This window comes from Pyxicephalus adspersus, chromosome 8 (assembly GCF_032062135.1).
Source record: "Pyxicephalus adspersus chromosome 8, UCB_Pads_2.0, whole genome shotgun sequence".
NCBI lineage: Eukaryota > Metazoa > Chordata > Amphibia > Anura > Pyxicephalidae > Pyxicephalus > Pyxicephalus adspersus.
In genome coordinates, this window is record NC_092865.1 from 28,801,524 (window position 1) to 28,819,376 (window position 17,853).

A 17,853-nucleotide genomic window follows, 5' to 3' on the forward strand; every position below is an offset into this window, starting at 1 on the left:
TAACAATAAAAGTGAGTGTTGACTAAAAATCCCAGCAAGTATAATTGCATAGTTATACTTTTTTTTTTCTTTCTAGCATATTCAAAGGAGGTAGGAAACACGCTGACACTACACACCTGATTATTTTCTTGTCACTTTATTTTTCATCTGTCTTTTCTTAAAATTCTGAATTTTTCCCTTTTCATAGGAAAGTGCATCCTTGGCAGATAGATTGATCCAGGTATTGTCATTACATTTTCTGCTCAGTAAAACCAATACCCCAGATGGTACAATATTTAATGTTTCTATTTATTTTTATTTTTTCTCTGGGGTGATGCATGCTTTATTTTTACATGCATCGAAATAAACTCCTTACCCTGTCTAATTTCCAATTAGAATAACAGTTTTAATACAAAGTCATGGTAAACTGCACGTTGCCTTAATCCAGTGTTTCTAACCCCCTATTTTTTAATTATTTTTAATGTCATTTAAATAAAACTATTGGTTTTTCTAATTTAACATTTTTCTGAAATGATCATAAAAACTAACTGCATTGCATGAGCCAAGCTTGATCATTTTGCATGAACTAAAACCAAATTGGAATGACAAATCTCATTTTCATTATGCTTGCTCCATTTTTAGTTATTGAACAAGCTCCAGTAAAGCAGTCCAGAATTAATATTTGTAAGTGTGAATGTAAAAAGCTACTGAGGAGATTAGTACACAGCTGCTACTTGCGCGCGCGCACACACAGGCAGCCATTTTGTATTTTAAAAAATTTTGTGTTTGAGTATACAACATTATTATTTATTAGGAGGAGGAAATTTACCCAATGTATTTTAATGAATTGTAATGCATCAAAGAACTTGCATGTGGTAACTGAATACATGTTTGTTTGGTTTTTTTTGTTTTTTAATACTATGCATTACATTTTTATATTCGAAAACCTTACCTCATACAAGTATTGTCCTAATGTTAGTGGACATCAGTTTTGTGTACTTGCTTGTTGTTTTATGTTTTTACTTTTAATTCCTCCCACAGAAAGAAATACAAATACAATAACGTGGCTAATCCTGGTCTGCCCAATCGGGCATAGGGATTATTCATAGAGCATTTGGATGTTAGGTGGATCACTCGAATGATCGCTCTAATGCTTAGGTCTTTCAAAGGAAGTGGAAATGTCAGCTTTTTATGAGGCTGATTCTTGACAAAAAAAGGCAAGCTTTAAACAGTTTTCTGGAGCACGTCATAATGTTAATGCTATGTGATGTTCTGCAAAATATGTCATTTTTATCCTTGCCAAACTCCATTAGATTATCTTACAAAATGGCTGCGCTGCTGTGTGAGCTAACATGTGCACTTTAAGTGTATGCTTTGCTGTGAGTTATATGTTCACATATACCCTCAGAATGCTATCTATATTTTAATCTGGATTGCTCAAAAACCTTAAAATTATGTCCAAAGGGACAAGTGACAAGGGCCCAGGAGGCAGAGGAAAACTACCTCATAAAACGGGAACTGGCCACCATGAAACAGCAGAATGATGAGTCCAGCAGTAAGCTAGATCAGGCTCACCATACCATCGTCGAGCTGCTGCAACAACAGCAATTGGTAAGAAGCCCGGCTGCACTTATCTGACATATATTCTTTCTGAAGACCTTGGTGATGATTTTATATGTGGTGATTTGACAGGATTGTTCCTCACTTACTGACTGGGGCTATAATAAATTATTCTATTATTGCCTATAACACCTTGTAAGGGTTGTGTTGCACTCTCAGGGCAGGTTCTAATGTTGCATTTGCATTAGCATTTTGTAGATAAAGTTAAAAAAAAAATGAACTCTCGTAAACAGTAATATGTGACTCAGACTTTGTAACTTGTATTCATTTGTGATACCCATTATTATACTTGCTCCCACCGGTTATAAATGATTTAGAACATTAAGGTCCCCTTTAAATGACAGAAATCTGGCTTTGTAGGCTTCTTCAGGACCCATTAATATTTGTCCACTTTGGTGCTTTTTGTTAATGCCCATTGTTACTCTTTACGGCAACCTTTTCATTGTGAATAGTCTGCCAATACATCAGAGCACACAGGAAATCACTAAATTGGCATCACTCCTGTGAATTGACAGTGGGGCTCCGTCTCCTCCCTCCTCTAACACTCTGAGTGGAGATTCAGACTGCACAGGACTGTGATCTTTTTTGCTTTGCTGGTTTTATTGAAGACAAACAGCAAGGTTCCTGCTGCAACAGACATTCTAAGGAGCAAAACATTGCAAGATTGAACTCCTTTTATATAGTATAATATAGTTTATATATTGTATGACGCACATACTCGGCTCCTTTTGTGTAATGTGCAGCTTTTCTATGTGGATGTACTCAAGTCTTTAGGTGCAACTTGGTTTAACTCTATTTTGTTTAAGATGGAATGAGGGAATCCTCCCCAGGTAACAAAATAGCATTTTATTATTAGGTGCCAGCCAGTATTTAGTGTAATATACATCATGCTAAAGTGAAATTTTCACCAATATACCTTATATTTAGGTGTAAGGAAATGCAGGCGTGCATGTCTGTGTAAGCAGTAAATGGTTTGTATTCCTTCTAAACTAATTTATTGAAGTGCAGGTCAGTGTAACTGAGCCTGTTTTACTGTGTAGGTTTAGTGAGTCAAGAAATAGCTGCTTCCACTAGTGTTTTCTCATACATCTGCACTGCACAATTTCTTTGGTGTACCATTGCTTTTGCTTTGGATACCTTGTTCTGTGTTCTTGTAATTGTAAAGGTAGGTTATGCCTTTTATTGGACCAGTTGTCCTGTTACTTACTGTGATAGTGCATTGGGCTAGGATATTGGGTAAGTTATATTTCCCTGTATATCCCAACAAGACTGACCTAGATTTAAGTTAACAAAGTAAAGCTGAATTTTTATAGTACGATGCTCCAAATGTTGCTTTTCACAAAATATAAATGCATGACAACAGAGCTCACCTTGTTTCCAGCCACAATGTGGGTAATGAATTTCAGCTTTATTAACTTCTGAATCTGAGCCAGCAGGTTGTGCGTGTTTCTCCACAGATTCTGCTGGATTTATTTCCCATCGACCGTCAACTAAATATAATTTCTGAATACAATGGCCACAGTACTATTCTAAGATAAAGATGTAAACTTACAAATCACTGAAATGCAGCTTGAAACCTGCAAACTGAGGTCCGAGTTATTTCATATTGCATTTGCGGACAATGTAGTTGACAAACAGGAATATTTAAGGTCAACCTAAAGATGAAGTTCAGCCTAAAAAAAGTTTGTGCAGGTATTTTGGTAAAATCATTACAGTATGTGTCTTCAGCCTTATCCATTATCTTTGGTACTTGTTGCAAAAAGTACAAACTATACAAACACAATGTTTGAGACACATCTATACTGAACTCCAAAAACATCACAATGCAGCGGTCAGATATTTACATTAAACCCAACGTCTTTCGTGGAATAAACACTTCTTCAGGGGGAAAAATCATTATACTAAGTAGCTGTGTCTAAGTAAGAATTTGTCTCAAACATTGTGTTTGTATTGTTTGTGCTTTTTGCAACCTGTTTATTCGTTACCTTTCCATTTAAAAAAAAAAATAACTTCCATTTGCCCTCCTATATATATCTAAGATAAAACTAAACTAAGTAGGAGCAGCGTAAATAAACCTTTCAGTTGTGCTACAGTACTAGTGCTGACAATAGACATGTAGATAGACGCAGCAGGTGGCATAGTGACAAAAATGAGTTAATTACTGCAATTTCTCCTCCCTTGTCCAATCACAGGCAGATAACTGGGCAACATTTTACTGCAGCAGAGAAAAGTCACTTCTCTAGGTGGGGTTTGTATTCTCAAAGGATGAACACAGAAATAAAAATACATTAGATTTGTTTAAAATGTTGTGCTCTCCCTGTATTTATTTATTATTTCTGTGCAATTTAGTTCTTCCGCCATTATATACTTTTATACCTTTTTACAAAGCAGGTGGCACAATAAATAAACCTCCGACATTGCATATAATTTCACTACAAGGGTGCAATGTTCTTGTAAGAAAAAAAAAAATACATCACCCCGAAAACCCCTACTAACTATGCAGGAAATGTTCTTTCCTAAGAAAAAAGAAAACCTTGTAATTAGAGCCATTTACTATATTAGTGGTGAGCTCATAAAATCTTTTGGTCTTTAAAAAAAAACAGGACATCAAGGTATAAAAGCAACCATCATCTGGTTAAATGAATTAGAAAACTGGGTTTGTAGTAAGGTCAAGCAATGTATTCCACTGCCGTGTAATGTAAGATTAACATTAATTATACATAGGCCAGTATATGTTACATTGCATGGACCAGGAAGTGCTTATTAACTACACAAATGATTTATAGGTTTTAAATTACATTGGTCATATTCTAGTCTGATATCTCCTAGATGGGGAAAACAAACATTTGTACTGTAGTTGAATTTTAGTTAAGCCTTTTCCTATCCAATTAATGTTAATTTATTCCTATTAAATTTGGAGATGTAATGTTAATACAGAGAAATAGTAAAGATGACTACTCCCAGGAAAGGAGGCAGGCTCTATTTGGCTTGCTTAAATTTCTAATGAATAAAAAAAAATGTGAAATCCAAGTAAGTACACAGGAGGACAACTGTACAATTGTGCAAGATTTAAAGAATCGAGTGTGTTCAGCGGGTTCCTGATGTTGTTCTTGGATCCATCAAGACATATTCATGAATGATGATGGGGAATAATTACTATACAAGACACTCACTCATCCTCACCTCTCCATAGAACCAAGGGGTATTGGTTAAGCAATTTCTGTTTATATGCGGCTAGACTTTATTTCTGAGATGTCTGTGCCATGTGGTTTATCAGGTTGCTATTGGTAAATCCTAAAATCTTATATTCTACTGTAACCCTAAAGTGTATGAAAAAGCAAACATTTCATTGTTTTCAGTTTTAGGGTTTTACCTTTTGTGCTCCATACAAAACTATAGACTTTAAATTGCTAAATTATATGACCCCGTGGTGGCTGTATGATCACTGCATTTCTGTAACTGCATAGCACCTGTTCAATTAAATCTAACATCATTTACAGCCAAACATATATCTACATACACAAATGTATGGATTTTATCCATCAGAATTCTGAATCAATCCTTGACATGCATAAAGGTATCACACGCTGTCTGCACTATGTATCAGTATTCCATCTAGATCTGGCATTGCATATCTGTCCACCTGAACATGGTGATGGTGGTAATCTGGGAACTGATACATTGGCAATTGTAAGCCTATACCTGGCCTGAAGAATGCAGCAAGCTATGAGATTGCATTATAGAATGAGGTCAGGAAGCAGACTTGACTCTTGAATATGTAAAGTGCTGTGTCTTGAGTAAAAAATAAAAAAAAAACTTAGATGAATTAGTTATTTGTTATGTAGAACTGTGTTTGCTGGACAGCATTTGCAGTTCGCTGGTTTTACATGTTGATCATATATAATATCCAGCATATAAATCAAAATGTTTTGTTTTATCACATTTTCTTGCTTTTTGATACCTAATAAGCCATATTGGTCTCCCCTTCAAAAAAGCCACTTTTGTTAGTGCTGTATTGTTTGTCATGGTGTCTTGTCTTTCTTATTCATGTTCACACAACTATTCTAATATAAAATGTGGTTCTTAAGAGACATTTATTCTTAGATTGTTCTTTTAGATTAATTTAGGTCAAGTGACTTTTAGCTGTATCAGGTCAAGAGATGGGTGAAATAAAATTATTTGAATGGCGGAGTTTGCTTTATTTCCATTGTTAATTAGAAAATAATGTCAGAGAACTTATTGTACATACCAGTTGAAGCCAATGAAAGAGGGTATTGCTCGTAGCTGTCCTAAAAGCTCATTCATTGTCTATTGAGGTTCTGTGACCTAAGAAAGTTCTTTACTTTGGGAAAAGCAGCAAGTACTTTGGCCCACTGGTCAGTTTTTCTAAAATGAATACCTAATGCAATACCTAAGAGTGACCAGAAAGCTGTAGTAAATCCCTACAAAACTTACTTTGTAGCAATAACTATGGAGAATTCTTGTTGACCGGCACACTGTTCTTTTTCATGCCAATGTCCTGGTTGACAAAATCTGGCCACACTGGTGTGTAGTGTTCATGATATGTGTTCACAAAACTAAATATCTTTCTGTAGAAACACAATTACTGACAAGTTTAGGCACTTCTGGTATGTGCCCACCTATACAAGTGATTGGGCTAGTAAATTATATCTAATTTTATAAATTCATATCTGTTGTGTTTCCTGTAAATTCTTAAAAGAAGTAACCGATCATCCAGTGAACCGATAAAGTAGCAGGTTTGACTTTCATCTAAAAAAAGGTTTGTTTTAAGACTGCCAACATCTACTGTGTTTGTGCTAATCTCGGTCTGCATTCCTTAATTTTAGTTGTGCTGGGTTTACTTAAAACTGTTTGTTTTTTTGTTTTTTTTTTCTTTTTTTTTCTTTTTTTCATTCTCACAGCTAATGTGTCAATCTGCAAGACAATCCTATCTCCTGACTGAGCTCCGTGCTGATACTTAAAATAAATGCCTATGTAATGTTAGTGGTATGAAGATTACATTTGAATTTGAAGGCTTTTGATAATTGACAGCTTCTTCTCGAACATTACCATGAAGTGTTATCAGCCCTGAGCTGAAGCAGGATATTGGGTCCTACAACTTCATGCTGAGATGTTTTTAGTTCTGCAGAGAAGGTGATGCAAAGAAACAACATCCTGGGTGGATAAGGCTGTGTGTTTATAGCAGCTTTAGTATACATGTTTACAAATGTTCATTGTTGACATTCTTTTTTTGTCATGATCACATTAGAGTTCCTCTACTGAAACCTAAAGCAGAAAGATGATCATTTTGTTTTTCTGCAGCATAAATGTAATCCTCGTTACTCTGAAGAGTTTGTGCTACAGTTGGAGAAGGAATTGGTCCAAGCACGACTTAAAGAAGCTGAGTCTCACTGTGCTATGAAAGAAATGCAAGACAAAATTTTGGAGATTGAGAAGGTGAATTCTTTTCACAGATTGCTTATGCAGGGATTCAGATTCTCTGCTAAGTCGCAAATGTTTAAGTGGGACAGTTGTGTATTGTTTTGTAATCACATTTTCCAAATCTCTATTGGTAATTGACTTGTATGTAGTTAGGAACTAGATAATTTTCTCATGGCTTGAAGCTAAAAAAGGAAACGCAAATTAATGGCAACTGTTCTTAATTTATTCCAGTGTGTCCATCATGCAAGAGATATATGCAGGCTTCAAATAAAGACCACCTCCAGATGCTTATTAACTGCCGATTATCCTGGAACTTTTATAAGTAATGCTTTTTAGCTTACGGACACATATCCAGATTAGTAAAGTTGGAGAAAAAGACATTTTCTCTGGATGACTTTTTTTATTTTTTTAGTTTTTCTCCCAAGCTAAAAATGGTATAAGTTGGTCTGCATAAACATTGCACCGATTTGTGTGATATTTTGCACTTCTGATCCTTTTTCTCAGTAAGAAAGTGATTTAAATTCCAATTAGGTATTATGCTTGGCTTTGAATGAATTTCCCTGTACATCTGAGCAAGGACCAAACAACAGTTCCAATTCATTTTAGGTGCAATAATTGCATCAGATTGGCAGTATATCTGTGTTTTAGATGCAGCTGAATTACTAAATCACTGATCATGTGCTTTATGTTTTTATATGTACTTAACAGAAAAACAACTCCTTCCCTGATGAGAACAACGTTGCAAGGCTTCAGGAGGAGCTCATTGCTGTGAAGTTAAGAGAAGCGGAAGCTGTCATGGCTTTAAAAGAACAGAAGCAGCAGATAAGGGATCTGGAGGATCACTGGCAGGTATGTACATTAGAAACCTATGTGCTGTGTACCCATTACTCGGTTTTTAATCTTCCTGTTATAGTACTGCAAACCTTGTCTTACACAGAATTGCAAGTGCCAGCTGGTATTTGGTTTATTGAATTTTTTTTTTATAAAATATTGTTTCACATGCCCTTGACCTTGAACTGTTTTCCACACATATACCTTCTCTTGAAATATGTGGCATTATCTATTCAATCAAGCATAGAGATGGCCTTTCATGTTTGTTGGGCCTTGAGTCTGGTATCTCCATGCAAAAACTTAGATATCTCTGTATTAAAGTATTCAGGCATTCCAGGATATTCTGCAGCTGCTCAGTGTTTAAAGTTGTTTTATAGCTTGTCTATTTAAATATACTAAATCAATTTGGTTGCGATTCCTTTCAGACATACCAATGCAATTATAATATTAAAGTATCCTACAGAGACCCTATCACTTCATGTCCATTCAGGTCATCCAAGGAGGTAGGCAGTAGGGAGATTGGCTGGTTAAATGAACCTTCAGGAGTGTGAGAACTTTGAAGGGACAGTAAGTAACAAGATAAAATCACCACAATAGGTGTCCAAATTTTTAGAAATGGTTTATTGAAGCATTGAATGTTAAAGGTTACAGCACCTAACTTTTACCATCTGCTGATATTTTTACTATAGAGACATTTAGCCCGCACCGCAGGTCGGTGGAAAGATCCTCCAAAGAAGAACACTATAAATGAGCTGCAGGATGAATTAATGAGTGTACGTCTAAGAGAAGCAGAAAGGCAAGCGGAATTACGAGAAATGAAGCAACGGATGATGGAGTTAGACACACAGGTATGGGGACATCTTTTTGTGAAATAACAATTTAATGTATAGGGAAACAGTCAGAAACGAAAGGTAACATGCAAATAGCCTTTGAGTCTTCGTGCCTGGCCACCTTCTTCCATTGTTCAATTTTCTCCTTTGATCAAATTCCCATTGTAGGTGTTTTATGGGGTAAATAGTTGTCAGTCTGTCAGTTGGTTACCACCCCTTATGCAGTAAGCGTTTTTTCCCCTCCCTGCTTCCTACAAATCAACTTCAAGGGTTCACTGTTGACTTTGCCCCCCTTAACTATGTAAGCACTCTTTTTTTGCCATCCGAGTAAAATGTATGTAGGTTTGTGCTTGTCCGTGACTCTGACCTGCTGATTTACCTTTTAGTGCACAATGCAAGATGTGGAGCCGTATCCTCCAAATTTATCTATACTGTGTTGTTTTTTTTTTTTTTTTTTGTTGTTTTTTTTTGTTTTTTCTTTCCTGGAATCAAACGACTTTGCTTTATTTTTTTCTTTTGTGCATAGTGAGTGCCGTTATTTCTTGTTTTTACTGCATGTTTTTGCATAAAGATTTTTTTTAATGCATTCTAATGACTTTAGTATCTAATTTTGAAAGGTTTGCTCTACTAATTCATATTCTATATATTTGCTCTGTCCTAACCTATTTTTTCAAAGATATGCATAAAAGGAGGTTTTGTGCATGTAGCAAAGTTTAGATTTGTACAACCCTTTTTTACTGATAAGCAAATTTTGACAAATGGCAAGAAATCACTACAGGAAGCCACTATTTGCTTTTGTGGTTATCTCAATTTCTGCAGCTTACAAGTTTGCTAAATAATACCAAAAAACATTCCTCTGCAATATTAATTTTATGCTGTTTTTATGTGGGTCTCTTTTTTTACCTTTGAAAAAATTTTAACCTCAAACAATGCCGGGAATTTTAATTCCTTTTGGTGCAGAGTTTGATCTGCATGTGTTTTCTGTTATGTAAACCGAGAAAGCTGCTAAAAAGTAAATGTATTTCTAACTAGGCATTTCAAATGGGTTTAGGGTTCAGGCTGAAACTTTCAGTTTGTATAAGATTGCTTAATTTTATAGACAAATTGTAGTCTCATCAGCTAGTCTATTTTGTTAATAATTTCCTTGGTTTAGGTTGTGTTAGTTTTCTATTTAGCCACGGGGTGGCAGTGTTGCTGTTACAATTTACAAACTTTTGCAGATGTATTCTGCATGAAAAATCTGTGACCCTGGCATTTATAAATAAAATATATACATTATACAATATATCTATATATATAATCAATCACAATACAAACGCTCAATTACTTAGTGGTTAAAAGACAAAATATAGGGAAAACCGCTTTTACTATGAAGCAGTAATGGAATATAAAGTGTTTTCTTATATTTTGTGTAGCCAATGTATTTTTAACTAGAACCTAGGAGGGAGTGCTTTCCTATTTCCTTATAAATAAATGAAGTGTTAAAAAAAAGTTTGGATATATTAGTTTACGGTCCTCTATATTGAACAACAAATTAAGAGACTTAATTGAAAACTTATGTGCAATAAAGTTTTGATTTTTGCTGAAAATATAACATTTAGGCAAATAGTGTGTAACTTTATTTGTGCAACTTTAATCGGGTTTTCAGAGCAAGATAGGCCCGAATTATATAAAAGGCTTTTCTTATAACATGTAAGTGTGTACCTTTTCCTTGCAGGGTTATTTTTAGCTGGTTGTCTTTCTGTTTTATTTACTTGATGGGCTTTGACACCTCCTTATCCAGTTTGTCTTCAATTTTTTTTTTTTTTTTTTACAGAACCAGATAAATAGCAATCATTTGAGAAGAGCAGAGCAAGAGACCAATAGCCTACAAGCTAAAGTGCAATATCTGTCAGCCCAAAACAAGACTCTGCAAACTCAGCTGACTGAAGCAAAGCGTAAGCAAGCGGAGATTGAGTGCAAGGTAATATGATCAAAAGTTTATGTATCTGCCTCAAATCTCACAGTTCTGTCAGATTGTTTTCCATGTTTATAAATAAATATGCATCCTCAAACTTTTCCCCCCCCCTATCGGTGATATTTATCTAGATAACACATAATGGGTTCTAATAAAAAAAAACGGAAATCAGACGTTCCCTTAACTATTCCCGCATGGGCATCTTCCAGGTCTGTGTTGGAATGACAGTAATTGATTCCCACCAGGGAAAGTTTGAGGGATTTTCCTTACTTGTCGTTACTGATAATTTCTTCCCACCCAGCTTAAAAAAAATAAGAAAATTACAATTCTAAGGTTTTGTGTATCGGGACATAATAAAAAGAATCTGATTCTTAGCACGTTCCAGAATTAGGTAAATTTAACTTCAAGTGAACAACGGCATTTTACACCCTGTAATGTTTTTTATTTAGCAAAGCTTAAGTAAAAATACAGTAGCAGAGTGTGACAAATTGAGTACACCCTTACCGCTTCATTGGAATTAAGATGTTAGGTAGCAGCCAAGTGCTACAAATCAAATGAGCTTTAACTGCTCATCAAGTGTGACCACCTTCCCAACCAGGAATTCTGACCTTTCAGGCAGGTGTTAACACAATGCCAAGGAGGAAAGTTAACAGAGATCTTAGAAAAGCAATTATTGCCAATCAGTCTGGGAAGGGTTACAAAGCCATTTCCAAACTATTTGCAAACCATCATTTTTTTTTTTAGTGAGAAAGACTATTTACATGTGGAAAATGTTTAAGACATGCCAAGTTTCCCAGGAGTGGACATCCAAGCAAATATACCCTAAGGGCAGACCGTGCAATGAGTAATGCCAAAGCTGAGAGCTACATCTCCGACTGTTACAGCCCTACCAAAAAATTTAAATTCCAAAGTTTATGGATGGAGTAATTGGAAAAAGACTAAACAAATATGGCTTGTTTTGGAAGTGTTTCTAGAAGAAAACCTATTTAAAAATAAATAACAAGGCAGTGTGGCTTAGATTCAGATGCAACTTGGCAAACCTATCACAGGGCTTCTGGAGCAATGCTCTTTGTACAAATGAGACCAAAGTAGAGATCTTTGACCATAATTGACCGCATAAGGGTTGTCAAAAGTCAAACGCAGTATATCTGAAAGAACAAACCACTTTTTAAGCATGGCATTGGAGCGGTGATGGTTTTGCAGGTCCAGGACCTGAGCCCCTTGAAGTCGCTGGGTTGACCATAAACTCCTCTATATACCAAAATATTCTAGAGTCAAATGTGAGGCCATCTGTGTGACAGCTAAAGCTCGGTCATAGTTGGTTCATGCAACAGGACAATGAGTCCAAGCACAAAAGCAAATCTACAAGACAGGAGTTGAAAACAAAAGGATCTAGATTAGGGGTGCCCACACTTTTTTGGCTTGCGAGCTACTTTTAAAATGACCAAGTCAAAATGATCTACCAACAATATAAACTTGAACTTAACTCCTGTGCGCGGTAAGAGTTTATTTTGAAAGGCAGGGCTCTGCAATCTACTCGCCTTGTCTACTGGTAGATGGCTATCCACCTGTTGGGCACCCCTGGTCTAGATGGTACAATGGGCCAGTCTACGTCCAGACCTCAATGGGATTGGAAATCTATGGCAGGACTTTAAGAGAACTGTGCCTGAAAACGATTTTTAATCTATTGGAACTGTAGGAGAATGTACTTACTTTTTCACATTACTTTATTCCCCACACCTACTGTGTGTTGACAAATGAACAGTTGTATATATTCATCACTTTTTAGTGACAACAATCTCCAGGACAGAAAGTAAGGGTGAATCTCCAAGGTCTCTCTGTCAACACATTTTCTTTTGTGTGTTGTTGTTGTTGTTGTTGGGGTGTGTGTGTGTTAAAAGGCAAGAGTTTCTTTTACTCTTACCTTACTCTGCAACACTATGTCCATTCCATACACTTGAATTCATTTTGGGTTTTTTGCCCATACCATGAAAAATTTACTAAAAGTAATACACTCTTAGCAAAAATATAATCTGGTTAAGCAGCCAACAAAATTATCAATTATGACATGAAATCTGCATTATCTTTCTTGATAAAGTAACTTCTTTTATGTGTTTGGTTGCAGTTTTATTGTCCAGCCAGTATTCGGGAATTAGTTTTGCACTTTTTTCAGGTTGTAGAGTCAAATTGAGCCTTTTTGTCAACATTGTGGTAAACTAAAAGTAATAAAATGAAAGCAAAACCATGAAAGTGGAAGGTGAGAGATGATTCATTGCTCCGTGTTAATCTAGTTGACTGTAACAAGACCGCTCATCTTTGAGGTGGAAAGTTTTACAGTCATACTGAATAACCTCTATGTTGATCGTAAAAAAGAAATTCTGGTTTAAACTGCATATCGCCATTCTTGTATATTTTAAAAATGCTATCATCCTATATGTCTACTGCATCTTGTTTATTTCTGCTTTCCAGTTCAGTTTACCTTTAGGAAAGGTCATATTGTCTGCAGAACAAAAATTGTCAAATTTTAATCCTTCCATAATTTGTTATTTGACGCCTTTTTGGATTTTTTTGCAGTAGCTCCACTTTCCCTATTGTACAGAGCTGCCTAAAAAGTTTGGTGCTTTAAAAATTAAAGATGATGATAAAGTATTTACTCAAGAAATCATAGGAGGACACTTTAAGAGAATGCTTCAATAACGATCTTGCAATATGTTCCTCTGCATCGCACATACAGAACTAGGTCTCATATGTGGGGCTGATTTGTCAGAACAGCACCCTGTTGAACCCTGAAAGACACTGATTGTTTGTTTTTTTATTTTGACTATAAGCAAGACACCTTATGATGATTATGCTTGATTCCTCAGACTCCCCTGTAAAAATTTTACCCTAATTTCTATGCACACTGTGAGCTTCTTCTGTCGCATATTGGAAATTTCAGGAAGTCGCATCTCATTTCTGGCTGAAGGATTTTAAACATGTAACTCTTTCCTCCTCGGCCTCTGTTCCAGTCCTTTGTCATTTTCCATTTTAGACCTTACAATCATGGATATGTACTTAAGGGATCATTCAGAAATATGGACCTACAGGTAAACTTTTTCTGACATGCTTTAAATGGTATTTTCAGTTCTGTAGACTGACCCAAATTACAATACTGAAATAAAGGCTTTGGCAGTGTGACTGTATAGTAGGAGAACAATAAAGAAAAAAACTTTGTGTATAGGTTAGACATTTTGGATAGGTGAGCAGCCAATCTGCAATGATATCCAATGGAGGAGAGCACAGCAAGGTGCTGCTCTCTTGTCCTCCTACCTCCCCACTTGAAAGAGAACAGCGCTGTGTGTAAATTGCTTGTTTATCTGTCAGTGGAAACAATCGCAAATGATAGGAAGTCTATACGAGGCAATAACCCTAAAGCATAGCAGGTCCAACCCTAGGCTTAAAGCAAACCTTTGCTTTTCTCATTTTCTCTGTTTTGCTACTACTTGGTGTTGATAACATTGAGTATGGTCTACATTGAGTATATGTCCCTATTGGAGAGTTCTTCTTTCTGCATGATAATGTTAGGGAAAAAAAGCTGGATGGAAAAGAAATTGGATTGGGGGGCAGTGGTTTTAAACTTATCTTACTCTGTGTCTATAAATATATATATATATATAAAAATAAAATCTCTAAGGCTTAGTCTACACAAGGACGTTTCTTGAGGCACGTTTATGAGCTTTATCTTAATTGTTGCTTGCAACGTTTAAAAAATTAAAATGCTGAGTTGAAGCTGGAAAGCGCAGATAAACGCTTCCATGGGACGTTTTCCCACATTTTCAAGCACTAAAAATGTAAACAGGTTAAAAACAAAGCATAGGTGTTTTCCAGTGTTTTAAGGGAAACTTTAAAACGCTAGTAAAAATGTTTATAAACGCAATACGAACTTTTAGATGTGTTTTTAAAAAGGGCCGGGTAGACCCAGCCCAAATTGAAACTCTAATAGAAGTAGTAAAGTGGAGATTTTAGAAGATTCTACACCAATTTACTCTACTTTCTTGGGGAATTGATTAATGAAATTAATGGAACAAAATGAAGGGTGTTTCTAATAGCGGTCAAAGGCTAGACATGTTATTTTCTTTTGTTGAAAGTATGTGACCCATAAAACTTCAATTTACTTGAGTTCTCCATAATTAGGGTGTCACCCAATGAGAAGATTTGTTTTTATCTCCCTTAACTATTTTGTTTGTCAAAGCAAAAATTTGTTTTTTAAAAAAAACTCCCTTAGATCTCCTTTCTAAATGACAAAGTCTTCAAAAAGACTTAGTACTGAGTGATTTTAGGTACGCACTCAGAGTACTTGAACCACAGGGGTAACACAACTACAGGTAGTCCACGAGTTATGGACATCTAGAACTCCTAGATATGAATGGGGCTTCCCTGCTCGCTTGTGTGCAGGATGGAGGCTTGATGGGGGCGAGGGGGTGGTTTGCATGACTTGCAGAAGAAGTCTTTTGGTAAACACAGCTGAGGTTGCGGATGATCTTAAGGACTGAGCTGTTCTGCAACATCTTGTAACCCTTTAATGGCCAATACGAACTCTGCAGCTGTTTATTTTTGCACATCCAAGCACAGCTTTCTCCAGAAGTTGAATGTCCACGCTCCATGAAGTTTTTTTTGCTTTGTGATTACCTCAGTAAGGTTTTTATACAGTAACTGACACTACACTGCCTATTAATATGTTGACAAACCTCTTTCCTAATTGCATTTAATAAAATAATGTACCTGTTTCGACTTACATACAGATTCAACCTACAGTCCCTATCTTGTATGTAACCCGGGGACTACCTGTATTTATCTTTTGTGCTGGTTTTTAAAATTTGCAACCAAAGGCACAATTCTGTGTATGAGAAAGCTGTAGTCTGACTGGTTTACTTTCTGTATTTTTTTTTTTTTTTTTTTACATTTTCACTGTCATTGCCGTAAATAGATTATACAGCATGGCAGTAGGATATACCACTTGTATAAGATGCTAGCAGCTTTTCCTGTAAAATATATTTGCACAAAGGGTTATTCATCCCAGCTACCCCTGGTCAACCGCCAGTCACTTCTGCTCTCACTAACCTAAATCTTACAAGAGACCTTGCAAAATCCTACAAGAGTCCTCGCAATATTTGTTCCTGTATTTACCAGACTGCATTCAGTCCTAAATCCTATCTTTTATTTTCTTGGAAGTCTGTAAAGACTTCTATTTTTATCATGTTGTAACCCATATTATTTTAGTGGGAATCTCACCACTTTCTTAAACCACTACTCTCCTGGTGTTGCATCTTTCTTCTGCCTCTTGCTGCTTTGTTGGTAGCAACCTTTGGAACGGACAGTGGTTTTGCACCTTTATTTGATTGCTGAACTCATTGGTTTGTTGTCTTATACTTATAACTTGAAAAAGATGTTTCATAACGTGAAATAGCAAAACATTGAATATGTACTGTGTAAACCACTAGAATCCTATTGGTGTGTCCCAAACTGATACTTGTAAAAATATCTGGTGAAAGCTTGAATAGAGGAATTTTTTAGTTTTCAGATATGTTAAACGTGTTGGCAAAAGCCAATTTGCTGCTTTTACAAACCTCCGCTTTTCTTTATACTTTATCTTTCTATAGAATATCCTGTCATTCTTTCACACCTTTAGCATCAGATAAGGTCAAGCTGTTCCTGATGTACTTTAGTGTTTCCGGATTTTGTATACTATGCTAAACTTGATATTGCAGTTAGCAAGCCAAAGATCATAATGTGTCATAATATATTTTTACTGTAACAGCCTGGCTTCCTAAATTGCTGCTGAAGTTCCTATGCAGGTTTCAAATTGTGGATGGCAGTGGATGGCATGTGTAGATGTAAGCTGTTGCCCGCTCTGTGTATTCTTTGGGTAGCAAAACATCTAGCCCTGGAATAGTAGTAGTGTATTAGTTTGTTTATGTTCTGCACCCTTTGAGGACTAGGTCTTTTGTGGGTTTTTCATTTATTTAAGGAAAGGAGGAGTTTTGCCCTCCTCCAGTATGGTGGTGACATATATGATCTCATAAGATCTTGTCTTGGAGCAATTAAAAAATATAAAAAAAAGTCTGTGTTTGGCTTCTTGAAATATCCATTTTAGTTAAACTGACCTTGCAAAGGCTTGTAGTTATGAATGTAAAATGTGATGTGTAAATTATACATTTTACATTCATAACTACAAGCCTTCAGACCTACCATAGTTCTGAGGCATGGATTTAACAAGGTGATGTAAAACCTTCCTTGGGGATTTTGGTCCAATTTGACATAACATTACATAGTTAATACAGATTTATCAGCTACACATCCCTGATGCAAACCTTTGTTCCACCACATCCTAATGGTGCTTTTGAATTGATATTTGGTGACTGTGGGAGCCATTTAAGTACAATGGAGTTATTGTCCCATTCAAAATTTTATTTTGAGATGATTTGAGCTTTGTGACATGGCACATTATTGTGCTTGAAGTAGCCATGAGAAGATGGGCACACTGTGGTCATAGAGGGGTGAGCATGGTCAGCACAAATAAGGTTTGTTGTACCTAATCAATGGTTTACTGGAGTTAAGGCTTTGCTAAGAAAATATCTCCTACACTATTACACCACCAGCTGCATGAACTATTGCCCATCCAAATGCTGCAGCAGAAATCAAGACTTTCATAACCATGTAACAATTTTCCTCTTTTCTGATTATGATGATCCATGCAAATTGTAGTCTCCAGTGTCCGTTCTTGGCTGCCGTGGCTCATCTCCCTAAAGGTTTGTCACCTTGTACATTCAGAGTTGCTCTTTTACAAATCTTTGTTGTAAAGATTGGTTATTTGAGTTACTGTTGCCTTTCTATGAACTGTTGCTGTTACTGTTGCTAACCTTGTCTGACTGTCTGGAATCAACAATTTTCTCCAAGGAAACTGCAACTCCCTGGATATTGTACCTTTTTTCAGTCAGTTCACTGTAAATTAGAGAAGTAGTTTCAACCGACATATGGAGGGTCAGGAAAGAAAGAAGGGGGTTACAGGGGGATGCAGTCTCTGACCAGGACAAGACTACCCTTCAATAACCAAGAGGAAGTGTACACCTCCCTCTTTCGCATTTAATCTTTTTCCTTCTAATTTATTAGAGTATACATGCTAGAAGCATCTCCTTCAAGCAAGGTCAACACTTA

General features: G+C 36.1%; 1 protein-coding gene across 1 annotated transcript in view; it reads left to right on the top strand.

Annotated features, from left to right (window-relative positions):
* EVI5 (ecotropic viral integration site 5) overlaps positions 1-17,853 on the top strand; it is an 82,361-nt gene that overhangs the window by 37,091 nt on the left and 27,417 nt on the right. The window contains exons 10-15 of the mRNA XM_072420797.1: positions 188-220; positions 1,444-1,590; positions 6,922-7,056; positions 7,750-7,890; positions 8,562-8,720; positions 10,519-10,665. Coding sequence (XP_072276898.1) covers positions 188-220; positions 1,444-1,590; positions 6,922-7,056; positions 7,750-7,890; positions 8,562-8,720; positions 10,519-10,665 — 762 coding nt within the window. The remainder of the gene's footprint in view (positions 1-187; positions 221-1,443; positions 1,591-6,921; positions 7,057-7,749; positions 7,891-8,561; positions 8,721-10,518; positions 10,666-17,853) is intronic.